Source organism: Scyliorhinus canicula, chromosome 4 (assembly GCF_902713615.1).
Source record: "Scyliorhinus canicula chromosome 4, sScyCan1.1, whole genome shotgun sequence".
Lineage (NCBI taxonomy): Eukaryota > Metazoa > Chordata > Chondrichthyes > Carcharhiniformes > Scyliorhinidae > Scyliorhinus > Scyliorhinus canicula.
In genome coordinates this window covers 223,586,082-223,613,206 of record NC_052149.1, presented here as the reverse complement: position 1 = coordinate 223,613,206, position 27,125 = coordinate 223,586,082, and the positions used below count along the sequence as shown (strand labels likewise).

General features: G+C 46.0%; 1 protein-coding gene across 5 annotated transcripts in view; it reads left to right on the top strand.

The window, feature by feature from the left end:
• Positions 1-27,125, top strand: part of rad50 (RAD50 homolog, double strand break repair protein) — a 254,033-nt gene that overhangs the window by 3,658 nt on the left and 223,250 nt on the right. For 4 of the 5 annotated variants that reach the window (XM_038796143.1, XM_038796144.1, XM_038796147.1 and 1 more), the window contains one exon: positions 15,035-15,220. In XM_038796143.1, coding sequence (XP_038652071.1) covers positions 15,092-15,220 — 129 coding nt within the window. In that variant the 5' untranslated portion in view covers positions 15,035-15,091. Of the gene's footprint in view, positions 1-10,247; positions 10,337-15,034; positions 15,221-27,125 lie in introns of those variants that run through there. The other variant, XM_038796145.1, reaches the window with a different exon arrangement.

Genomic DNA, 27,125 nt, shown 5'->3' with positions numbered 1-27,125 from the left:
TTGGTGAGATCACACCTGGGATATTATGTACAGTTTTGGTGTCCTTAGTTAAGGAAGGATATACTTGCCACAGAAGGAGCGCAAGGAATTTCACCAGACTAATCCCTGCGATGGCGGGATTGTCCTGTGAGAGATTTATGAGACTGGCCGGTGTTCTCTCAGGTTTAGAAGAATGAGAGATGCTCTCATTGAAACTTCTAAAATTCTTACAGGATGGATGTTTCCCCTGGCTTAGGGTGGATCTCTTGGAGTAAGTGATGAGCCATGTAGGACTGAGATGAGTAGGAATTTCTTCACTTGGGGTGGTGAATCTTGGGAATTCTCTACCCCAGTGTGCTACGGAGGCTCAGTCATTGAGTATGTTCAAGACAGATATTGATAGATTTCTAGACATTAAAACATCAAAGGAGTTGGGGATGGTGCAGGAAAATGGCATTGAGGTAAATGACCAGCCATGATCCAGTTGAATGATGGAGCGGATTCAAGGGTTACAAATAGCCTATTACTCCTATTTCCTATATTCCTATTGGAATAGCTGAGCGCAGAGGTAACAAAAGCATGGGCACGGGTTTCAGCAGCAGCTGGGCTGAGGCAGGATGGAGTTGGCCACATATTTTAAGAAGCTGTACACTCAGTTGATACAGGCATTTAAAATCTTGGAAGGACCTTGTTCATGAAGTGAACTTTCACTGAATTCCTTCAAGACAGACCCTTTGCTAGCTGGGATGGAAATCATCTTGTACAAGAGCAAAGTATTCTGTAAAATGAATTAGGGTCTATTTAATCTGGATGTTTTGTTCACTGGGGCATCAGAGAGGAATTTTCCAGGTCTGTTTCTCCGAATTGTACTGTGGTTTTACCTGGTTAATTAGCTTTACCAGGAGAGTACATGGCTCTGGGAGGGTGGTGTAATGTGATTCGCCAGGCATCGTATCTACATGGGAGAGGCTTAATCGACCCCTGGGCTTTTTTCTGTCCTTATTTTCACATGTGAACACGGAGTATATTTTGTGTTATGCATAAGGCTGAAGAAAAGTTCTTTTTACTAAAAGTGGGGAGATTTTGTGCTGACAGGAAATAAAATTCTACATTTAACATCCGGCAATGTTGAGTCCTTGTTCTCAGCTGAACATAGTGAAAATCACTATTTTGGAATCTGGACCAATACAGCTGTAGTGCCTCATGCATTTAACATTTTGGATACCTATTAAGCTGTGGGAAAACAGTGAGGGTAAGATTCAGTTCAAAAGGGCATGAGCCTATTAATGGCAGGTAGCATTGAAGTATAATTACTGATCCATTCTTGTTGTACTGAAAATTATACATTTTTGGTGTGCTGTTCCACCTATTATGGAAGTAGAACAGGGGCATGCACAGCCTACCCCGTGACCAGAGTTACTGCAACGGAAACTGGATTTGCAATGATTTCAGGCAGCATATTATCGATTCACCTTTAAGTCAAATAAGGTCAGTCTGTGGATTCCTGCCCTCATCCAGTCATATGGCACTAATTACTCATCAACGCAGCCAGACAGTTTTGTAGCATCTGTGCATTGTTACTGGCATGCTTCATTCTGTTACTAATTTGCTGTGGAACTTTGTGATGTCTTTTTCCAATTCAGTCTGGGGCTTCATTGGGTTCTATTTGGAATACACTATCTTAATATTTTCAAGAAAGATACTTGTCGTATGGTAGTACTGAACTTAAGTTTTGCTGAATAAAAACAGACACTGCAGAAGCCTTTCGTCTTTCCGCAGAATTTGAATTCTCGAGTTCAGTCTGGATGAGTTCAACAAAGAAAAAAGAACAAAGAAAAGTACAGCACACAAACAGGCCTTTCGGCCCTCCAAGCCTGCGCCGACCATGCTGCCTGTCTAAACTAAAATCTTCTATACTTCCGGGGTCCGTATCCCTCTATTCCCATCCTATTCATGTATTTGTCAAGACGCCCCTTTAATCTCACTATCGTCCCTGCTTCCACCACCTCCTCCGGCAGCGAGTTCCAGGCACCCACTACCCTCTGTGTAATAAACTTGCCTCGTATCTCTCCTCTAAACCGTGCCCCTTTCCCCTCGCACCTTAAACCTGTGCCCCCTAGTAATTGACCCCTCTATCCTGGGAAAAAGCCTCTGGCTATCCACTCTGTCGATGCCCTCATAATTTTGTAGACCTATATCAAGTCGCCCCTCAACCTCCTTCAAGTTGAAGAGCTCTGACAATATGTCTCTTGTTTCAGTAAAGATACCTTTGGTAACAATTCTTCTGCAGATAAACTTTGAAGCTTAAAATTTATCTAGGATTCATGCGGTATAAAGTGAAATAATCAGTGTTGTGCAAAGATTTAATACATGAATGATTTTGACGGCACGTAAGGGCAAACTGTTGAAAGTATCAGAAGGGTCAATATCTAGAGGTGACAGATATAAGGTAAAGAACTAGGGGAGGAAGCATATCATAGAATCCCTACACTGCAGCAGGAGGCCATTCGGCCCATCAAGTGTACACCGGTCCTCTGAAAGAGCACTACCTTTCCCCACTCTATCCCCAGGACCTCAACTCCACCTAACCTTTTGGACACAAAGGGACAATTTAGCACAGCCAATCCACCTAACCTGCCCAATTTTGGACTGTGGGAGAAACCAGAGTACCCGGAGGAAACCCATGCACACACGGGAAGAATGTGCAAATTAGACACAGACAGTCGCCCAAGGTTGGAATTGGACCTTGGTCCCTGGGGCTGTGAAGCAGTGCTAACAACTATGCCTCCCACAATATGTTTTATACAGCAAGTTGTGACCTGGAATGCACTGCCTTGAGGGTTGGTGAAATATTTAAAAGGAGATTGGATAAATACTTGAAGGAAGAATATTACAGTGCTGTTGGCAAAGAGCAGAGCAGTGGAACTAGTCTGATAGCTCCAGGAAACAAATGACACCGACATGGATTGGGTGACTGCCTCCTGATTTTAAGTGTTTAATTATGCAAGTGACTTACGATGTAGAATACATAGATGCATAGAATATAGGAGGCGGAGGAGGCCTTTTGGTCCTTCGAGCCTACTCTGCCATTTATCACGATAATGGCTGATCATCCAACTCAATAGCCTAATCCTGCTTTCTCCCCATAATCTTTGATCCCATTCGCCCCAAGTGCTAATAGTACAAGGTGTTAAATAGCAGTAACAGAATCACTGAATTCTCAACAGTCTATATTGTGAGAGGAAACCTTAAAGGGCTTTCCTAAAATAGTTGGAACTCTGCAGTAGTTGTTCAGTTAACAGATTTATGTTTCTTGTTTCGCTTTAACAAAGTTTGGGATGCTGGACTTCCAGTAATGAAGTCAACTGTTGCTGTTCGACTTGGCTTCTTGTGGCCAGGGCTGTAATTTGGTGCTTTTTATTTCTTGTGATTTTCCATCTTTGCATTGGTTAATGCTCAGTAGCTGCTGATAAGATTGTGAGATGTTATCTGGAAGATATGTTGTAGTATTCAGGTAGGGGAAAGGAATAATTTTCATGCCATTGCATCCATCCTGTGATACTGTATCTCTGACTCCAAATCACCACCACACATAATGAAAACAAAAAGTGCTGTAAATATCCTGCCGGTTATGCAGGGCATAGTATAAACCAAGAAATATTGGAGGCTTGTAAGAAAGGTACGATAATAAACACGGGTGATTTTAATATGCATGTAGACTAGATTAATCAAATTGGCAAGGGTATCCTCGAGGAAAAGTTCATTGAATGTATTAGAAAATGTTTCTTGGAGCAATATGTTTTGGAACCAAACAGGCTATTCTGGTTATGATATTTTGTAATAGGAGGGATTAATTAATGACCTTGTGGCTAAGTATCTCAGGGAAGAGTGAGCATAGCATGATAGAATTTCAAATTCAGTTTGAGAGTGAGAAACTGGAGTCCCAAAGTAGTGTTCTGTCGTTAAACAGAGATAATTACGTCAGCATGAGGGCAGATTTGTCCCTAGTGGACTGGGCAGGAAGACTAAAAGGTAAGACAGTTGATGAGCAGTGGCAGTTGTTTAGGGAGATATTCAATTCCTCCCAACTAAAATATATTCCATAAAGGAAGAAAGATTGTAAGAGAGGGAAAAACATCCATGGCTAAGCAAGGAAGTTAAAGATAGCATAAAGGCAAAAAGTACGGCATCCCATGTTGCAAAGGCCAGTGGCAGGCTGGAAGAAGGGCGAGTTTTAAAGATCAACAAAGGGTTACTAAAAAAGTAATAAAAAGAGCCAAGATAAATTATGAAAGAAAACTAGCGCAACATATAAAAAAAGCCAAAGCTTCCACAAAGTATATAAAAAGGAAGAGAGTAGCTAAAGTGAATCCATTGGTTATAACATTCCAAAATTCCCGGATGCGGGAAAGGTTCCAGTGGATTGAAAAAATGCTAATTCAAAGAGGGATGGAGGCAGAAAGTAGGAAACTATTGAAGTTAGTTTAACATCGGTCATTGGGAAATCGTTAGAATCCATTATTAAGGAAGCATTAACAGGATATTTGGAAAGTCAAAATGCAATCCATCAGAGTCGTCATGTTTTATGAAAGGTAGACTAATTTGCTAGATTTCTTCAAAGATGTAACAAGCTAAGTGGAATAATGGGATCCTGTCGATGTATATCTGGACTATTAGAAGGCACTTGATAAGATGCCACACAAAAAGTTAATATGCAAGGTAAACTGACATGGGATTAGGGATAATTTATTAGCTTGGCTAGAAGGCTGACCTACAGAAGGCAAAGAATTGGGATAAATCGGACCTTTTCTGGTTGACAAGATGTAACTAGTGGGGTGCCACAGGGTTTGGTGCTCCCGGCCCCAATTATTTTCGGGATAAAAGGTACTATAGCCAAATTTGCAGATGGGAGAGTAAGTTGCAAATGAGGAAATAGGAAATTTACAAATGGATGTACATAGGATAGGTGAGTGAGCCAAAATCTGGCAGATGGAGTTTAAGGGACTGGTCTAGCACACTGCGCTAAATCGCTGGCTTTTAAAGCAGACCAAGGCAGGCCAGCAGCACGGTTCAATTCCCGTACCAGCCTCCCCGGACAGGCGCCGGAATGTGGCGACTAGGGACTTTTCACAGTAACTTTATCTGAAGCCTACTTGTGACAATAAGCGATTTTCATTTCATTTCATTTTCAACGTGGATAAATGTGAGGTCAGCAATTTTGGCCAAATGGAAAGACAATTTATTATCTAAATGGAGAGAAACTTCAGAGTGCTTCGGTGCAGAGGGATCTGGGTGTCCTTGTGCATGAATTGCAGAAAGCCTGCATGCAGGTACAACTGATAATAAGGAAGGCAAATGCAATTTTGTCCTCTATGGCTAAAAGGATAGCATATAAAAGTGGGTAAGTGTTGCTGCAACTGTACAAGACATTGATGAGACCACACCTGGAGTACTGTTTTGGTCTCCTTATTTGAGGAGGGATGTAGTTGCATTAGAGCAGTTCAGAGGAGATTCACCAGATTGATTCCAGAGATGAGGGATTTTTCTTATGAAGAGAGATTGAGCAGTTTAGGCCCAAACTCTCTCGAGTTCAGAAGAATGAAAGGAGATCTAATTGAGGTATATAAGATGATAAAAGTTATTGACAAAGTAGATGTAGAGCAGATGCGCTTGTGGAGCAATATATGGGCAGCACGGTCGCACAAGTGGATAGCACTGTGGCTTCACAGCGCCAAGGTCCCAGGTTCAATTCCCCACTGGGTCACTGTCTGTGCAGAGTTTGCACGTTCTCCCCGTGTCTGCCTGGGGTTCCTCTGGGTGCTCTGGTTTCCTCCCACAGTCCAAAGATGTGCAGGTTAGGTGGATTGGCCATGGTCGGAGAATAGCGGGAGGGCCTTCCCGACATTTTTCCCGACCTCCCGCTATTCCCCCCCCCCCCCCCCCCCCCCCCCCCCCCACCCCCCGACAGCCGCCCCACGACACGAATCGCTGCTCGCCGTTTTTTACGGCGAGCAGCGATTCTCCCCTAGCCGATGGGCCGATTTCCCAGGCCTTTACGGCCGTTTTCACGAACTCCAACACACCTGCTCTCACAGTTTGTGAAAACGGCCGCAAAGTGCCGTTCTGGAGAACCATGCCACCGATTGGTATGGCCGCACCACGGCAGCGGGTCCGAACCCCGCGCACTCTTTGTTCCTCCGCTGCCCCGCTGGATCAGTCCGCAGGGCGGCTGAGGGGCATAACGGCCCGCGCATGCGCGGGTTTCACGCATATGCGTGATGACGTCATCCACGCATGCGCGGATTGGAGCCGTCCAATCCGCGTAGGCGCGGCTGACGTCATCGTTTGCGTCAGCCGGCGTTAACCTTGGCGCGCGGGCTTAGCGAAGTTCACTAAGCCTGCGATGCCGAGGTTCACGGGGCCCTGCTGCTAGCCCCGACCGGGGAGCAGAATCGGGTCCCGGGAGGGGGCGTGGAGGCTGCCGTGAAACACGGCCAGTTTCACGGCAGCCTTCACGACTCTCCGCATTTGCGGAGAATCGCGCCCATGGTTCTTTTCCAGCTGAAAATCAGTCATACAATAATGGTCTCCGGTAGCAACTTTGAGAAAATCCATTAAATGTAGATTTTTCCAATGTTTGAATTCTGGCGGAATCATGCACATGCTATTTCTGTGTTTAGAACAATTCTGTTAAGTTATTGCCTTATACCTCACTTGAGATTATTTCCACATTTTTAATAAATTCAAGGCAAAACTGAATAAGATAAAGTTAAGCCTGCTCTTTCATGGAGAGGATTCTCATATGAAATCTTTATATATAGAGTTGTCTTGAGCTGTGGTAAGCACTACTTTTTAAAGTTTAATTTCAAGGTTTGTGTTTGCAGAATCTCCAATGTAGTCACAATTCTTTTTTTTAAATTTATTTTTATTTTTTATTTTTTTATTTATAAATTTAGATTACCCAATTATTTTTTTTTTTCTAATTTAAGGGACACTTTAGCGTGGCCAATCCACCTACTCTGCACATTTTTGGGTTGTGGGGGCGAAACCCACGCAGACACGGGGAGAATGTGCAAACTCCACACGGACAGTGACCCAGAGCCGGGATCGAACCTGGGACCTCAGCGCCATGAGGCGGTTGTGCTAACCACTAGGCCACCGTGCTGCCCTTGTAGTCACAATTCTTGTAGCCACAAAAACATCAGTCCTTTCATCACAGCAAACACAAAAGTAGTGAAGTAGGGTTAGTAAGTAGCCGGTGTAATTGGTATGGTGTCACCTTAAAAGAAGTTTCACTTTCACATTGCCAGAATAATTTCAGTGTCTGCATGGCTAAATTGGCAAATTGTCTCATGGTAGTGAAGGATAGTTTGTCATTGAGTTCATAGTAATCTTGTTTGTAGTCATTCACTCTCATGTAATTTGCCAATGACTTAATTTCTGGAGCACTTTCAGTGCAGCATATTCTTCAGAGGGTCGGCACAGTAGCACAGTGGCTAGCGCAGTTGCTTCACAGGTTCGATTCCCAGCTTGGGTTACTGTCTGTGCAGAGTCTGCACGCTCCCCGTGTCTGCGTGAGTTTCCTCCTGGTGTTCCGGTTTCCTCCCACAATCCAAAGATGTGCGGGTTAGGTGGATTGGCCATGATAAATTGCCCATTGTGTCCAAAATGGGTGGGGGTGGGGTTAGGGTGGAGGTGTGGGCTTAGGTACTGTGCTCTTTCCAAGGACCGGTGCAGACTCGATGGGCTGAATGGCCTCCTGCACTGTAAATTCTATGAAATGTAAAATAATTTTTGTCACACTACTCGCGTTTCATGCAATAGTTTCATGCTCTGGGAAGTAAGTTATAAGGTTACACTGTCATGTGTGCTCTGCTCGCAAGGCCATTCTTCGTTCATTGTCAGCTGATGTTTCATTCTGAGCTGTTTTCTTGGCAATATTTGGCAGTGGTGATTTACCTTTGGCTTCCACTCAGAGCAGGGCAAAGAGGCAAGCCCCAATTCTTTGTGAAGACAGAATATGTATTTAGTTGATCAGCCATTTCTTTGTTCCCCATTATAAATTCCCCTGTTTCTGACTGTAAGGCACCTACATTTGCATTCACCAATCATTTTCTCTTCACATACCTGTAGAAACTTTTACAGTCAGTTTTTGTTTTCCGCAAGCTTTCACTCTTATTCTATTTTCCCTTTCTTAATTAATCCCTTGGTTCTCCTTTGCTGTATTCTAAACTGTTCCCAATCCTCAGTTCTGTTGCTTTTTATGGCCAATTGGTGTCCTTGGATCTAATACGATCTCTAATTTCTCTTGTAAGCCACCTTTCCTGTTTTATTTTTGCATGAGACAAGAATAAACTATTGTTACAGTTCACCTATGTGTTCGAAACATTCAATCAACCGTCATCCCTTCAAGTAATATTTCCCAATCCATCCCATGCCTCATACCATCGTAGTTTCCTTTATTAAGATTCAGGATCCTGAAGGTCGGGAGGACCTGGCCTGTCTAAACCTAATGTATTGTTATTGAGCAGTGAAAGCGGAGAAGGTGTGGGGCTGGAGTGGGGAGCCGGAGACTATGGGTGAGGATAGATGCAGGCTCTTGTAAGGGGTCGGGGTTGCGGTTGTTGGCAACGTCGGTACTCTTGTTTGCTCCAGGCAAATATTTGGGGAGTCCGGTGGTGGTGGCCACGTTGAAAATATGGAGCCAATTTCGGCAGCACTTGAGGTTAGGAGCAGGGTCGAAGTTGATGCCAATCCAAGGGAATTATGGGTTTGAGCCAGCGAAGATGGATGCCAGGTTTTGGGGTTGGGAGGAGCGAGGGGTGATGGAAATGAAGGACATATTTTTAGAAGGCTGGTTTGCGAGTTTGGAGGCGTTGGGGGAGAAGTTTGGGTCCCCGCGTGGGGAAGTTTTCAGGTCTATGTAGGTTCAGAATTTTGCAAAAAAGATCTTTCCTACTTTTCCGGTGGCACTATCCTCCTCATTGCATGGGGCTGGGGGTGGGGGGTGGGGAGGTCATTTCGGCAATCTATGGAGGATTTTTGAGGAGGGTTTGGCGTCTCTGGAGGGGTTAAGGCCAAGTGGGAGGAGCTGGGGATGGCGCTGAAGGAGGGTTTGTTGTCTTAAGTGCTGCAGAGGGTGAATACCTCAACCTCATGTGCGAAGCTGAGGTCTGTACAGCTGAAGGTAGTATATAGAGTACGAAGTCGAGGATGAGACGGTTGTTTGAAGTTGTGGAGGGTACTTGAGTGGTGTGGGAGGGGCCCAGTCAATCACACATTTGTTCTGTTCCTGCCTGAAGTTAGAGAAATCTTGGTGGTGTTCTTCATCATGTCAGTGACTTTGCATGTAGATTCAGAGCCCAGTCCCCTGGGGGCAATATTTGTTGTGTCAGATTTGCCAGAGTTTCAGATGGCAGCGGGGGCAGATGTATTAGCCTTTGCCTCGCTGATTGCTCGCAGGTGGTTCCTGTTGGGGTGGAAGTCAGTTGCTCCATCCTGTGCTTCGGTGTGGCTGGGAAATCTAATGGAGTTTGGGGGCTGGATTCTCCGCAGACCCGTGCCGAAATCGTGTTTGGAGGGGTCAACAGGGTCAACTTCGACCCTGCTCCTAACCTCAAGTGCTGCCGAAATTGGCTCCATATTTTCAACGTGGCCACCACCACCGGACTCCCCAAATATTTACCTGGAGCAAACAAGAGGACCGACGTTGCCAGCAACCGCAACCCCGGCTGGGAGGGGGGGCTGCGGATAATCGATGTTTAAGATGGAATCGGGCCCGGCGCCGCACTGGTGATTCTCCGGGCCCCGAATATCTGTGCGTTTGCGATTTACGCTGCGCAGAGGCCCGCCCAGCGATACTCGGCTCCCGGCAGGCCAAGTTCCCGACGACGTGGTTCTAACCACATATGGCCGGTCGGGAACCTCGCGTGGTGGCTGCAGACTCAGTCTGCGGCCACCCTGGTGGTGGTCGGGGGATCGAGCACTGGGGGGGGCACGGAGGAGGTCTTGTGGGCGGCCGGGGCAGCAAAAAGGCTGGTCCGATACAGGGGCATGCGGCCGATCGAGGGGACCTATGTTGTCCGTGTTCGTCCTCAGTCTGAGTCCGCCATGGCGCTTGGTGCAGCCGCTGGAGGTCGCTGTTGTGCGCATGCGCGGACCCGGATCCGGAAATGCGGGGGCTCGTTCGCACAGTGAAAGCTGCGTGAGGCACTCCGGGTCCCGGCCAGCCCCTTCAGGGTAAATTAATCGCTATTTATTTTTTGCAGGAAACTGGGGAGTGCAACATCAGCGTTTTTACGCCAGTGTGGGGACATAGCCCATTTTAGGAGAATCCAGCCCCTTGTATCTGGAAGAGGTGAGATTTGTATGTGGGGGGATGGGGGGAGGAGTGAGGGGTTTCACAAGAGATGGGGTTTGTTTGTACTATATCTCAAGGAGCTGGTTACCATCAGTTGTGAAGGGGGAGGGAGCGGCGGCGGCAAAATGGGATTGGTTGGGGTTACTGGGGGGGGGGGGCGGGGCGGGGAGGATGGTGTTGGGGTTTGGGTTGTTTCTTCTTTGTTATGTGTGTTTAAAATGTTAAAATATCAAAAACTTGAATAACAATATTTTCCAAAAAGCTTCTGGATCCTAGTCTCAATCAACCCCATCTTGATGAAGAATTCGATAATATTATGTCCGCTCATCCCTCAGGGGCTTTTCACAATGGGATTGCCGATTATTCATTTCTCATTGCAGCACGGTAGCACTGTGGTTAGCATTGTTGCTTCACAGCGCCAGGGTCCCAGGTTCGATTCCCGGCTTGGGTCACTGTCTGTGTGGAGTTTGCACGTTCTCCCCGTGTCTGCGTGGTTTTCCTCCGGGTGCTCCGGTTTCCTCCCACAGTCCAAAGATGTGCAGGTTAGGTGGATTGGCCATGATAAATTGCCCTAAGTGTCCAATAAGGTTAGGTGGGGTAACTGGGTTACGGGGATAGGGTGGAAGCGGGGGCTTAAGTAGGGTGCTCTTTCCAAGGGTCGGTGCAGACTCGATGGGCCGAATGGCCTCCTTCTGCACTGTAAATTATGTGAATTGCACAATACCGAGTCTAGGATGGTCTGTTCTCTAGTCGGTTCCTCAGTGTATTGGTCCAGAAAATCATCCCTTACACACTGCATGAATTCCTCCTCTATGGTATTGTTATTAATTTGACTTGCCCAATCTATATGCAGATTAAAGTCATAATAACAGATGTTCCTTTACTGCATGCGTCTCTAATTTCTTATTTAATGCCATTTCAAACATCACAACAGTTTGCAGCTCTATGTAAAGCCCCCAGTATTGTTTTGCGCCCATTCCACATTGTTGGAGCTAATAGCATTCCTCACCACTGTGTTAATTTCCTCTTTAACAAGCAATCCAACTCCACTGCCTTTTTCTTTTTGCCTGTCCTACCTAAATACTAAATATCCAATATGCAGTTCACATCCCTGGTCACCCTGAAGCAATGTCTCCGTAATCCCGACTACATCCTACCCGTTTACATCTCTTTGGGTGATTAATTCATCCAATTTATTGCGACTTGTTGAGACTTGTCTTTTTAACATTACTTGTTCCGTTCCCATTATTTTTTGCTGAGACGCTGTTTGATTCTGGCCTGTGATTTCTCTGGCTGTCATTTTTCTTATTCCCCTTACTGTCTTTTGTTCTTGTCCTTAATTCCCTCACCTCTGACTCCTTGCATAGGTTCCCATTCCCCTGCCATTTTAGTTTAAACCAGTCGCACCCCACAGGTGGGTCGTGGGCTGGTGTGGGGAGGGTTGCGTGGCCGTGAGTTGCAGCGTTGACAGTCGTGGAGAGTAATGCCCATCAGCTGCGACTGGCTTTTACAAATGGCGGCCACGACCGACTTTTACAAATGGCGGCCTTGACTACCTTTTATAAATGGTGGCCGCGGCTGGCTTTTACAAATGGTGGCCGCGACTGGCTTTTACAAATGGTGGCTGCGCGGCTTTTACAAATGGCGACCACGACCGGCTTTTACAAATGGCGGCCGCGACAGGCTTTTACAAATGGCGGCTGCGACCGGCTTTTACAAATCGCGACCGGCTTTTCCAAATGGCGGCCGCGACCAGCTTTCAGAATGCATGTGTGCCCGTTCATCAGTGTGCAGGCCTGGAGTGCAGTGGGAAAGACCGCCTCCTCCTGATGTCAGCACGCTGACCCAGGAGAAGATTTTTAAAAAAATTGAAGCAGTCTTCCTGCCTGAAGAGACGGCAGAGAGCAGGACACATGCCCCGAACACTGGCATCACACGTTCTGGGTGCGAGCGTGGTTCCTCCATTTTCCAGCAAGTAACAGGATTGAAGGATTTAAAATGGATCATTTTGTAATAAGGACGAGAGTGCCAGAGACACAAACAGGCCAGGGTCTCTCAACTAAATATGCTGGAGTGGCTCAGGAGAATCCACTGCAGGACAAAGTAGTGCTGGTGTGAGTACAAGGACCTCTGGTGAACAGCCCCTTAGGAAGAAGCTGAAATCAGGAACAAAGCAGTATAAAAATGATTTTTTAATTGTGCCAATGCAAATCAGAATGCAAAGCCCATTTGTGTTATATGCAGGGAAGTACTGGCAAATTAAAGTTTAAAACTCAAAACTTCAAAGGCATTTGAAGACTAAGCATGGTGAGTTCGAAGACAAACCTCTTCATTTTTTTCAAAGAATGCAGCGAGAACTTAAATCGTCAGCTGAAATCCTCAGCAAAAATGTTACATTGAATGACAAAGTCTCTTGTATGGCAGCTTACTCAGTAGCTAAAGAAAAAATGTCCCACACTGTAGCAAAGAGGTTAATTCTCCCTGCAGCTATAGACATAGCTCGTATGGTCCTAGATGAGAGGTTAGCTGAAAAAGTGAAATGCATCCCAGTGATAATACAGTGGCTCGGCGAATTTGTGATATTGCTTGAGAAATTAGAAGCCCAGCTTATTTCTCATTTAAAATCAGCACAGGAATTCTCAATACAATTAGCTTTAAGTATGGATGTTTCAGATTGTGTAACTTTGCTAGTTTTATGTTCGGTATGTTTGGCACAATGAATTTGTTGAGGATTTGCTTTGCTGCTTGACATTAGCAACCCACATGACTGGAGCAGAGACTTTTGAAGCATTGAATAGTTGCGTAGTTGGGAAGTGCGGGTTCGACTGGGTTCATTAAAGATGAATCACAAGCATGACTGGGAAAAGCAGCGGAGTTATAATAAAGGGTTAAGGAAGCAGCTGGTCAGGACATTGTTTGAAATCATTGTTTTATTCACCTTGAAGCATTGGCATAGAAAGGAATTCCATCCGACCTTGAAGTGGCAGTGAAAGGAATTGTGAAAGTTGTGAATTTCATTAAATGCAGCACACTCAATACCAGACTTTTTGAGACTTGTGTTCCGATATGGGACTGAGCACATGCAATTATTGTTCCACACAGAAGTACCTTGGCTGTCAACGGGTCGGGTGCTAGTCAGAGATATGTACTGAGGTATCAATTCCATGCTTTCCTCCTTGAGAAATTGTCCCCTCTCGCTGATTCATTTGCTGATGAAACTTGGATGCTAACTATGTCTTACCTTGCAGACATCTTTTCAATTCTAAATTAACTGAACCTCAAACTGAAAACAAAGAATGATGATTGTTTTCGCCACTGTGAAGAAGTTGATGCTTTCCAAAAGTTATAAAATGTTTGCGAGTACAAAGCCAAAACTACCATATGTATTCTACACTGCTACGACACATCTAAGAAAACAGTAAGGGAACTGTCAATAGACTGACAATTCTTATTCAGCCACATCTGACTGCGCTGATCAACAGTTTTTGTCGCTACTTTCCAACTACCAAAACAAATAGAACAGTGAGACACAGGAGTCAAAAACTTTCTCCGTCAGGAAACAATGTGTTACCCTCAGATACCAGGACAAACAAGCCACGGGACAGAGGAAAGAAGGGGAGAACGGGGCGTGGGGGCTGGGGGGAGCAAAAGCACAATAAGTAGGCAAGGGAGACAAGGGACAAAACCGCCAGGGACAGGCCTGAGGGCCCGCTGAAAACCAAAGTAAATGGTAAAGATGCACCTGTAAATAAGCACTTGAGCCACACTAGGGAGTATAACAGGGGCAGACCGGCGAAAGGGAGACCAGGGCTGCAGTGGGAGGGCAGACAATGGCTTGTAGATTTCTGATTGTCTTTGTCTTCCCTTTTATCTTCATTTTCTTTTGTTTTCGGAGTCATGCTCTGGGCACCGGGCCACGGCATTTGGTGAAATTTGAATTCAATTTAAAAATCTGGAACTAAAAGTCTTAACAATGACCATGAAACCATTATCAATTGTCATAAAACCCCATCTGGTTCACTGATGTCCTTTCGGGGAAGGAAATTGGTCGTCCTTACCTGGTCTGGCCTACATGTGACGCCAGACCCCACAGCAATGTGGTTAATTCTTAAATGCCCTCAGGCATGGGCAATAAATGCTGGCCTAGCCAGCGACGCCCACATTCCATGAACACATGTTTAACAAAACAAGGCCCTGTATAACTGCAAAAGACATCCTTCTGAACTCAAATCCACTAGCAAAGAAGGCCAACATACCATTTGCCTCACTAATTGCTGCATCTGCCTCTCCACTTTCATTGACTGGTGGACAAGGACTCCCAGATCCTTTCGTACATCCAGACTTCCCAATATGTCACCATTTAAATAATACTCTTACTTTCTGTTTTTCACACTGATGCGTATAACTTCACATTTAGCCACATTATGCTGTATCTACCATGTGTTTGCGCCCCCCGCGATTCTCTTCCCCCCCCCGGCTCGGAAAAATCGCTGCTCGCTGTTTTTCACGGCGAACAGCGATACTCCGAGCGCGATGGGCGGAGAATTCCGCCCAGGGAACTTCAGCATGATTTCATAACTGGAGTGCAGTCCCGGCTGATGGTTTCTTTAAAGAAGATCTCTTGATTCTCAATTAAGCAAACATAGATGCGGAATTGAGCTTCTTATTAATCAAATAAATTCTTTCATATTCTAGATTCTGCATCCTTTGTTTACAAGATCAGAAGCATTTGGAATCTTACAGACTAGCAGGATGTCCAAAATTGAGAAGATGAGTATCCAGGGTGTGAGGAGTTTTGGGATAGATGACAAAAGCAAGCAAGTTATCACCTTCTATACTCCATTAACTGTTCTAGTGGGACCAAATGGTGCTGGAAAAACGGTGAGTTCTGTAGCTGGAATATTGGAATTCAACTTTGGTGCATGATGTTGTGATGTACCTTTGAATGGGTGCATTTTTAAACTGCTGTCCATCACTATCCATGACAAGACAAGGTGTGATATGCTCTGTAGACAGAGCAAAGTGGCAGTTTTATAGATTAAACATCCCCCCCCCCCTCATTGTGCTGGGATGATTTCCAATCCATGTATTTCTGACCATCAGGTTTTCATTTTGGTAGTTCTTCCTTCAAGGCTTGTTTGCTTTCTCTGCAGACTCAGCATCATTTCAGGTTTACAGCAAAGGATGTGCCAGGCACTCACTGCTTTCAGAACAATAGAGAAGTTTTTTCAGTTCAAGCAGGAGAGGGACAGAGAGCATTCCTTTTACTTCCAAGATCTAAACACTTCTGCTAACTTCTCTCAAAAAAGAATCACATAGGAGCCAAACACTTCCCGTTGTCAGGCAGAACACTGTCCCTGGCTAACCCACCGGTTGCCAGTTAACCAATCACACCGACTCCCCCCCAAAGCTGGCTCCTACGATCTACTTGGTGCTGAGGAGTCTGGTTTCTCCTCTGCAATATACATAACCTGGGAGCCCAGTGTCCTGGCAAGCAGGCTGTTTCAATTTTGAGCCATCTGCTTAGAGGCACATCCTGATTATGGGTCCACGGACCAAAATAGTAAAATAGAAGAAATGGGAACAAAAGAAATAAACAGGAAGGGCGCTTACAAAACAAAGAAACAACATTATTGTTCTACAGTCCTCATTATATGATTGATATGCTTGTGGTAAACAGAAGAATGCAATGCATGAAACAAATGCAGAAACTTCCCCCATGGGCATAAGTGTCCTGTTTGAAATTAGTTTGGGTAGTCACATCATGGCACCAACTACCAGCAAATCAGGAATTTCATGTAGTCTACAAGAATAATGAATGCTGGAATGGAAAAATGTACTGTAGTCTTTTTTCAAACTTGGTATTACTTTGTTTATTGAAGTGGGATGTCATTGTGGAAAGGATGAAATTTAAGTGTTCATTCTTCTGCATTATGAACAGGGGTTTCATGTTTGAAATGTACTGCTTTGGAACATAAGTATAGAATATGAAATCTTTGCCCTCCTCTGGGCTTTGTTAAAATAATCGTCTACTGGCCAGTGTAGATTTCCAGCATCGTCTCCTGTAGATGGAGTTCATAACTATTTGCCACAATGATTAAAATCAGTTAAAATTTGATTGTACAGAACTTCAGAATTGCTGAGAAAAGAGACACAATCTCAAAGCTTTTCATCTTGCCGTCATCACAACGGATGCAAGAATGCCAAATTTCAAAGGGAGCAACAATTCATACATACTGCATGGGGTGCAGATTAGTTGACTGATTGGTCAGGGCATTGCCCTGAAGAATGTACCATGGAACTATTATCTCCCACACTTTTTTTCTTTAATTCACAAATAAAATGCAATACCTAACATCTTCCTTTGCCTGCAGAGGACGGGTCCCTATGGATGAATATGTGTAGCTTCGAGCAAGTGGAAGTCCATCATATTGGCACATTTAAAATGTAACTGAAACTGAGGGGCACTAAGGGCAATTTAGCAGGTATTTTGCAAAAATGGGAATCGGCTTGGAGGTGGGACCACAGCTTATGCACAAACAGCAAGCGTCATTATGACTTGAGATAAAGATATAGCAGTCAACTGTTATATGAAAAGAAAACAAAAACAGAAAATGCTGGACAACTGCAGCAGGTCTGACCGCATCGGTGGAGAGAGAAGGGAGCTAATGTTTTGAGTCTGGATGACTCTTTGTCAAAGCTGAAGAGAACTGGAAATAGGGTCAGATTTATACTGTTGTGGGGGGATGTGGAGTGGTGGGGGCTGGATAGAGGGCGAGCCATAGGTGGAGATTGACAAAGATGTTGTCGACAGAAAGACAAAAGGAATGTAAATGAGGGTGATGAAGGTGATGAAGGCTAAGAAGGGGGCTGATCGTGGCACAAAAAGAGATTAGAATGTGTTAATGGCAGAACAAAGGTGAGCAGTGTGTCAAAAGGCAAATAGGGGCAGGGAACAGGTGGCCCAAGTGGGGTGGGGGGGGGGGGGGGGCGCAATGGTGAGGGAAAAACAGATCAATGGAAGAAATGAAAAATAAATTGATAGAAATAAAAATGGGGTGAAGGTAGAGGAGAGAGCTCACAGTCTGAAGTTGTTGAACTCAAATGTTAAATCCAGAAGGCTGTAACGTGCCTAATCAGAAGATGAGGCGCTGTCCTTCTAGTTTGTGCTAGGCTTCACTGGAACATTGCGGCAGGTCAAGGACAGATATGTGGATGTGAGAACAAGACGGTGAGTTGAAATGGCAAGCGACAGGAAGGTCTGGATCCTGGTTGCGAACTGTTGCTCGTTCTGGGTGACTGCTTCAAACTCAATTTGGCTCTGTTTCTTTACTTAGCTCTGGAGTCGCCAGGTATCGTTAAGATACCGCCACAAGTTCAAGGTGAAGTTCAAAGCAATAAAACCATACACCAATTAGTAAGTTCAAGCAACTGAGTTTATTATAATACAATTATAATAACTACCCATGTACACGCTAAAAGGATTAAACTATCCCTACCACTAAATAAACTAATACTTATCTCGAAGGAACTGCCGGGTCAGGGAACAAGGCCTCTTGCTCTGCTCTGGTCTGCAGACTTCAGGTTGGTATAAGTTAAAAGGGGTCAGGAGTGTCTATCTCTGGTAGCGATCGTTGTGAGACACTTACTTGCTGGCGGCTGCAGTCCCAAACCTCTCTCTCTCTCCTTCAAGGTCTTCTTGGCAAAAGCTGGTCGAGGTGCTGGTCCACAAGGGAGGGCTGGTCAAGGAGAGAGGGGGCTGGACAAGAAGAATGAACCATGTGTGGGACCTGTCTTTTATAGGTCCCAGGGATCCGCGCCCCTTTGGGCGGACTCCCTTACCTGCTTGGAATCGATTGGGTCTCTTCCCAATCGATATGTTTGTATCCCCCCAATACTGAGGCTGTTCCTTAGCTACTGGGCGGGCTTTCAGGCTCTTTGTTTTCGAACCCTGTTGGTGCCTGAGTGTCTGGTATCCTTTACAATGTTGCAGTTGCTTCCCCATTTGTGTCCATTGTCTCTGGAATCGTTCCATTAACATGCTAACTATCTTGTAGATTGCCTCATTAGTATGCGGAATGTTCGTTTCGGTGCTGTCTGCTTTCTTAGCAGACAGAATCCACACCTGCTTGGTGCAGCCTGCTGGCGCTGCAAATATTGTCCATTTTATCCTATATGCTTTTCGTTCCTCCATTTTGTATTCAGGGAAATGGCCAACTTCGGTGGCTACACTCCCTCCTTGTGATCCTCATGAGAAATCATGAAGGATCACCTAACTACGGTGTCTTTGGGTCCCCTGACCTCAGCGAGTTCCATGGCTTTTATTCTTTCCTGAACTATGGCAAAAAAATTTTAACTAACAGTTTCTGATTGGCGCTATGTCAAAGGGGACATGCATTACCAATTCGAATCGGGAACCTCTAACTATCTCAATAAACTATTCACATCTCACATTTAAAACATCCTATAACATTCTAAACCCTTACTCATGCATACAACAGCATCTTTACATTTCGTTTTCTGACTCGGCAGTCGAGCGCAGAACATTATAATACATCCGCAATAATCTTTATTTACAGATCGTATCAAAATTAAATCCTTTATTATACATCAAGGGGTTGGGGGGATTGGTGGAATCCGAAAATGGGGGATTGTACTCTGTACACTGTTGAGGCCCGCGAGCGGTGGTCTCTCCTTCTCCATTTCCTCATCCTGAGTGTCTGGACTATGATACATAGGACTGCAATCACCAAAAGTGATTCTATTACATATGACAAGCAGTACTATGTCAGAAATCTGGTACACCAGGTCGGGGTACTGTTACCATTGACTGGGCTGGGGGTGGTCTGGGTTTGGGAGAAGTTAGCAAACGTTGTACTGTGGTAAAGGGGGCCCGTGTCCACGCGCAACCACACAGATGCCACAATAGCTAAAACCATAGCAATTCGAGTGCTCTTCATCTTCTCTTCTCTTCCCTTCTCTTCTCTTCTCTTTTCTTCTGGGATCTTGCTGTGTTGTTGTTTCGGTTCCTTCCCTGAACGTCCGAAAGCTAAGGGGATCAAGCATATTATCTGTTAGTGTTCAGCTTAATATATTGACTTTAAGTATATCTGTCCTCTTGTTCCAATTTTCCCTTTATGATGGTCACCTCCATGTGACTCCCTCATTTTTTTTTCAAAAACGGATTTAGAACCAGACATATACTTATCTATTAAACCAGTGCGAGCCGTCTCGCAGAGTGTTGCAATTTACCATCCCAAAATGTTCTTGGATGTAAATAGCATATGGAGTGGCGGCCGAAGGGCTACCTTAAACAAAAATGAAACCAAGGTTTAGAAGCGAAAGGTCTAATGAGTTGCGTATGGGCCGCAACGGGTAAGAGTTGTATGGGATCCCCGGGTAGGGCGTGCTGTGCTGTACCCGTGCTTAGCTGACCAAAAGGGTGGTCCTCAGACAGGGCGGGTCCTCAATGCCGTTTCTCCACTGCCTGAGCAACCTGAAATGAACGGGCAAGAATGTAGTCGTAGTGGAATTGCAGCCTCTATTTCCAGAATAGAGGGGCACCTAAAAAAAGGAGGAGCCAAGATGCTCCAACATCTGTAAACAGAAGACAAGTCTTGAACATTGTCGGTTCAGCAGAGGACATTTCAACTGAGTGAAGTTCTCAGAAATATCGGCAGATAAACTAACGTCCATGTGAGGTGGTCACAAGCTTTTCAGCTGAAAAGTAAGTGGCCAACCTCCAAATTAAACATTTTACAAACATACAAACAAACATACGTGCAGGTTCCATCAGAAAGGACAGCGCTTCTCTCAAGCGGTTCCTCTTTTTACATCATCTGGACACCTCACTTCTCTTCATTCTCTGCGAACAGGGTTGCAAAGGGGTTGCCGTGTCAGGAGTCAGACATTAAGTCATCCTCTTCTCCCGGATCCCATACCCTTGTATGGATCAGGCATGCAATCTTTGCATTGTGTGACCGGGGGTCACTCTCGTCATTGTGGACAAGTCTCCAAGAATTGTCCCTGTGCCAAATCGTGGGGTCTAAAATTGAAGGAGTGTTGTCGGGGTCGTCAGTGTTGGGTGGTGGGCGTAGGTGTGGGTCCGTATTTTTTATGTAGGTAATCTCCATGGGGTCACTGGAGTCGGGGTCGTAGTCGCTGAAGTGGGGGCTGTAGGGTGGAGTGCCGTGGCTGTCCTCAGTCTCACAGTCACTGTCACTGTCTCTGCTGTGGCAGCTTGTGGGCGTTCCGGGGCGTGGTCTGAAGTCAGTGGGCGGAGTCGAGGTTGAGTCCGATGAGGAACTGGTCTGTGAGGGGGAGGGTAGAAATGTGTCTCTTGTGGGCGGAGTGAGGTGTTCTGCTGCATCCAGCAGGACATGGTGCGTGTGGTCTGACTGTGTTCCATAAGCCTTTAGCTGGTTAATATGAAACCACGCAGTCTTACCGTTTGGCTATTTTAATCTGTATACTGAGGGGCTGATTTTGTCCGAAATTGAGTACGGGCTGGAAAATTTAGGAGCCAAAAATGTGCTGGGGTTATAAACAGATAGCATAACCTGTTGCCCAACCTGAAATTCTGTGGGGTGTACATTCTTGTTGAAACAGGCCCTGCTCTGTTTCCGTCTTTTTCCCAATTTTACTGCGGCTGCTAACTGCAGACCTTACAGTCTCAACAAATTCTTTGACTGCTTTCTCATGTGTGAGGGCCGTCACTTCTGGGCTGGTCATGTCGAGTCTAAAAGGAATTCTGATCCTTTCATAGGGCGTCCGGTCATGAGTGTGTGTGGGGTGAAACCTGTAGATGATGAAACCGTATTCCTTATGAACATTAGAGCGAATGGGAGCACTGAATCCCAAGTCGAATTGTTCTCCTGTACCATCTTCCTAAGGGTCGATTTTAGGGTCCGATTCATGCGTTCTACTATCCCGCTTGACTGGGGGTGATACGCAATGTGAAAATTCTGTTTTATTCCAAATATGGTCAGGACGTTCTTCATGACCCGTCCTGTAAAATGAGATCCCTGATCTGACTCTATACTTCTGGGGAGACCCCATCTCGTAAAGATGTGGTGGGTCAGTATCTTTGCAGCTGTCTTTGCTGTGTTGGTGCGTGAAGGGAATGCCTCGACCCATTTGGTAAAGGTATCTATGACCACCAGAACATATTTATAGCCATTCCTGCAAGGGGGCAATGGACCTATAAAATCGATCTGGAGGTTTGTCCAGGGGCCATTAACGGGGCGGGTGTGGCTGAGTTGTCCCTCCTTTGAATACCTCTCCGGGTTATTCTGCGCACAATTTAAACAATTCTCTATGTAGTGGTGACATCTTGTCTTAAGTTGGGCCACCAACAGAGTTGTCTAAGGTGTGTTGTGGTAGGGTCGATCCCTTGGTGTCCATGACTATCGTGGAATAAGGCAATCATTTGATTCCTGTCCTGTTCAGGAACCACGTACAATTTATCTTTTATGATCACCCCCTCATGTGTGGTCAAAGCGTGTTTGAATCTATCGTACTGGGCCACAAAGTTTCCTTTAAAAATCTCCCGGAGATTTTCGTCCTGCTTCTGTGCCTGTACTAAATCTTCTATCTCTGTCTGTGAGACCTGAACTACACTCACAGGGACGCTAGCTGGTGTGCTAGCTGGGGGTGTCCAAAAGTGACCTCGCCTGGAACCTGCTTTGGCCAGTGCGTCGGCTTTTACATTTCTAGGGGGGGGGTGACCTATGGTGACTTCTAACTTTAATAATGCCATACATCCTATCCTTTGCCTTCTCTAGGATATGGCGGAGTAATGGGGCTGATGGAAGGGGCTTCCCGTCTGCGGAGACAAAACCTCTTGTCCTCCACAGGGGTAGAAAATCTGTCAGGCTGTTACAAACATAAACTGTCCGAGTATATATCTGCTGAGCTGGGGAATGAATCTGGGTGGTCCACTATATATGCAATGGCTTCGAGCTCTGCTGCCTGCGCGCCTAAGTGACCTGGTAATTTTAATGCAATCTCTTCTAGTGCGCGACCCTGCGCATCTTCAACATAAATCCCGCATCCAGTGATGCGTTCTCCATCTAAAACTGTGGATGAACCGTCCGCATATATCTTTAAGGGGGCACACGTGTCTGTGCGCTGGGGGCTCTGGCTTGAATTCCCTATCTTCCTGGGGGGCGTTTTGGCAATGAATGGTCCTGTGTTGTGTAGGGGTGCTACTATCTCGCATTCATGGCGTTGTCCTGGATACTGTAGGTTGTCTGCTAAAAATGTGTGTCTTGGTCCATTTAACTGTTATGTCTCGTCCTTGTAACAGTAGTGTCCGTCTAGCTCAGGGGTGGGCAAACTACGGCCCGCGGGCCGCACGCGGCCCGCCAAAGGAATTTCTGCGGCCCTCCAAGTCATAAAAAAAAAAAAAAATTTTTTTTTTAAATTTTTTTTATTTTTTTTATTTTTTTTAAGGTTAATGGGGGGGTTGTTGGGTTACTTACTAGTATAGGGTGGATACGTTGACTTGAGTAGGATGATCATTGCTCGGCACAACGTCGAGGGCCGAAGGGCCTGTTCTGTGCTGTACTGTTCTATGTTCTATATGAGGCGCCCAGAATCATAACCGGGTGAAATAATTATTTTACTTAATATACTATGCGGCCCTTTGTGAATTGTGAATTTCTGAATGTGGCCCTTGCACGGAAAAGTTTGCTCACCCCTGGTCTAGCTGCTCTTATCTGGCTCAATGAACCGTCCTTCAGTCGACCGTCTAAAAGTAACTGTGTGGGGGTGTGCTCGGTCAAAATGGTGATGGGATTGAGTCCGGTAATGTACGAGAAGTACTGAACTGCCCAAAATACTGCTAGTAGGTGCCTCTCGCAGGCTGAAAATCCCTGTTCTACGGGGTCTAAAAGTCTGGAGGCATAAGCCACTGGTCGTAGCTGCTCGTGCCGTTCCTGAAGGAGCATGGCCAAGAGGGTCAGATCAGTGCTAGCTACCTCTTGCATAGGGGGAGAGATGGTCTGGAACTTGTAGCGCGGGTGCTGCGCTAAGGGCCTTCTTTAATTCTTCCACAGCCTCTGTATGCTGCGGAAGCCATTCCCAAGGGGCTCCTTTCTTAAGGAGGTCTGAGAGTAGGGCTGCCTTGGTCGCAAAACCATCGATTTGGTTCCGACAATACCCAACCAGTCCTAAAAACGACCGGAGGGCTGAAACATTCTGGGGAAGGGGCAATTTGACGATCGATTCAATTATTTTGAACTCGATCTCGCATTTGCCGTGCGTGATGACTGTACCCAAATACATCACTTGATTCTCCAACATCTGGGCCTTTCTGGGGTTAACTTTACATCCAATGTCTTGTAAAATTTCCAGGAGTTCGGCCAGAAGCGTGATGTGCTCTGCCTTGGTGTCTGTCTGCAGTAATAGGTCGTCCACATACTGTACCAGACATTCGGGTCAGGAAAATTTGGCTAATCCATTTGCCAGCTGTCGGTGGAAAATGGAGGGTGAATTGTGGAGTCCTTGTGGGAGGCACGTCTACGTATACTGCTGTCCTTTAAATGTGAAGGCAAATTTGTACTGGCACGCCTTTGCCAATGGGATTGACCAGAAGCCATTGCTAATGTCCAATACCGTGAAATATTTGGAGTGGAGTCCCTGCTTGAGCATGGTCTCGGGACTTGTTGCTACCGTGGGTGCTATTGCTGGGGTAACTTTGTTGAGTTCCCGATAACAATGGTCAGACGCCATGATCCGTCAGGCTTCCTCACTGGCCAAATAGGTGCATTATTAGTTGAGGCTACTGTCCTAAGTACACCCTGCTCTAATAAGCTCTCTATAACTTTTCCAATTTCTCCCTCTGCTTCTAGGGGAAATCGGTACTGTCTCTGTGGTCTCTGGTCAGGTCCAGTAACTTGAACTTGTCCAGTCATTCTGCCGCAGTTGTGCCGGTGACTGGCAAATGCTGTCCTGTGTCGGTTCAAAACTGCCCTAACCTGTTTGTCCGTGCTAAGCGTGGTCGGGGCGAAACAATAGTCGCCTACTGCGCTAATCCTGTTCGCATACTCTCTTACTGTGAGAGTTGCTGGTGCTCTGTCCGATTTTGCCATTCTCCAGACACACTGATTGACTGGATCGAACGACAGACTGTGGGCATTCATAAAGTCAATGCCCAGTATGTGTTCTGCTGTGCGGGGAAGACTAACTAAATCAATGGGGTGTCTGGTGGAGATGTTCCCTAGCTGAATTGATACAGGGGCTGTAATGTGTCCCTGCTGCGAATGACCTGTAAATCCGCTGAGTGTAATTGTGGATGTGGTGGGCCACGTGTCTGCCTGTGCTGTAGTGGATGAGTTAATGGTTGTGCGGGACCCTCCTGTGTCCCAAAGTAATTCTATGGGCTTCCCTCTAATCTTTGCTGTGACCACCGGCCTTCCAGATCGGTCCCAGAGGGTGTCACAGACCCAAGTGGGGGAGCCCGAACACCGTCAGTCCGTTCCGTCCACATTGGTCTGTCCTGACTGCGTCTCTATACTGTGGATAGGCTTCGCTTTCTTCCTGTTCAGAGTGCCTGTCTGCTGGCCTCTCTGAGACCTCTGTGGGCCGTTGCATTCCCTTGCAAAATGCCCTAACTGTCCGCAGTTGTAACATTCCTGCGACTTCTGTGGGGGGCTGTTCTTTCCTTCATTTACCCATGCGGGGTTTTGGTGCGCTCTTACTGCCTGTATATCTGCTGCAGCCTGAGCTGCTTCTGGTGTCTTTACTTTAACCTTGCCTTGGACGGATTGTTCCCAAGCGCGGGACAATCTTTTCAAAACCCAGTTTTAATTATGGGCCTCTTCTGAGGGGTCATAACTGCTGCAGACATTCTGTCCTACATCTGTGGCGTGGGAGATTATGGTGCGGGTCCATTTAACCATATTGTCGCGGGTTAAATGTGCTCGGTCTAAATCGCCAAAAACGGCTGTGAAATGAATCCACAGCCTTCCTGCGAATGCTGTGGGATGCTCTGTCCTCTTCTACCTACACTTATTTAGGCCTTCGACTGGGTCTCCTCTATTGTACCCTATCGCGTCTAAAATAGATGTATGCATTTCCTCTAGTGTGCCTCCTCCAATGTTCTGTGGGTCGGGGAGGGCTGCTACAACCGATGAGTCTGAACTCAAAACTAAGCTTCACTTGCTCTCGCTCATCCAGGCCGTACATGATCGCCTGCTGTTTCACTTTTGCGAAAAATTGGTGGGGGTCTGCAGTGGGGAGGAGCGGGGTGATTTTCTCACACGCGTCCCTGAGTTGTGTTACGGTTAAGGGGGTGGTGTAGGTGATGTCGGGTGCGCCTTCTGTGATTGCCTTTCTTTGGGTGGTGACTGGGTTCATCGGTGCGGGTGCTATCTGATCTGTGTGGGGTTGGGGCGCTTTCCTTTTCTGTTGCGCTGCTGGCGCACATGTTCCCTGAACATAGCGCTGCGCTGTCTCGCTCAATTCTTGCCAATCTGGGGCATTTTCCTCATCTAACTGGGTTCCAAATGTCTCTTGGAACCCATTCTGCACAGAAAGCAGAGGTTGCAGCTGCGCAATCTGCTTCCTACACTTCGCATGATCCACTGTGCTTTGCCTTTGCTCAGTGGTGGCAGCATAGAGTGCTCTTAAAGCTGCCTTTAGGTCAGAGCATTGCCTTTGCAGTGCCTCTACCTGCTTCTCTGAATCTTCCCTTATCAGAACTGCTCGCTGCACATCCTGATAGGCTTTCTCATACTGGGTTTGGGAACTGCTCAGATGGGCTAGACAAGACTGATGTGCCCTCTTGGCATCATCCACCTCTCTATCCTTCTCTGCCAATTTCCTTCTTAATTCTAAGTTTTCCTTTTCGATGTCCCTGACATCCACTTGACTCATCCTATTCCATTCCTCTAATTCTTTGCGGAACGTCCGAACGACCTCCTCTGTGCCTCGCAATTGTGCCAAGCAGGACACAATTGCCATCGGCTTGCGTGCTTTTCCTAAACTCTTCTTGTGAATTTGAGAAAGGTTCTCCCACCAAGTATGTCCTATACTCCCGGGACCTGTCTCCTCATTCACACAAAACTCCCACCAAAGGGGCCATCCTTTCCCTTTGAGGTAGTTCCTGAGTTCCAGCTCCCATACGGGACACTGGCCTACTCTGCTACTGTTGGTCGCTGTGACCACAAACTGCTCTTGGTTCATGAGGCGTTCCATTGCCTGCATGGCCATTTCCTCTTTCTCTATGCTCTCTTTAATTTGGAATGAGGGCTGATAAGGTAATGCTTTTAAATACGGGTACGGCTTTCGCTCTGTTCCGACAGTTTGACGCAACAAAAATCTCTCGGTATAACCTTACAACCCTGTTAGTTACGCATGCAAAAACACACTTCCGAATTATGACTATTGATTTGAACTCCTTGAACACTTGTGGTTTTTCCTTTTCCCAATTGGATTTCCAATTCAAATTTCTGGGTTCTCTCGGAGTGGGGGGGGCACTTCAAATTGAGTCCCGTCCGGATGTCACCACTAAATGTTGCTCGTTCTGGGTGAGTGTGCTTAACACTCAATTTGGCTCTGTTTCTTTACTTAGCTCTGGAGTCGCCAGGTATCGTTAAGATACCGCCACAAGTTCAAGGTGAAGTTCAAAGCAATAAAACCATGCACCAATTAGTAAGTTCAAACAACTGAGTTTATTATAATACAATTATAATAACTGCCCATGCACACGCTAAAAGGATTAAACTATTCCTACCGCTAAATAAACTAATACATATCTCGAAGGAACTGCCGGGTCAGGGAA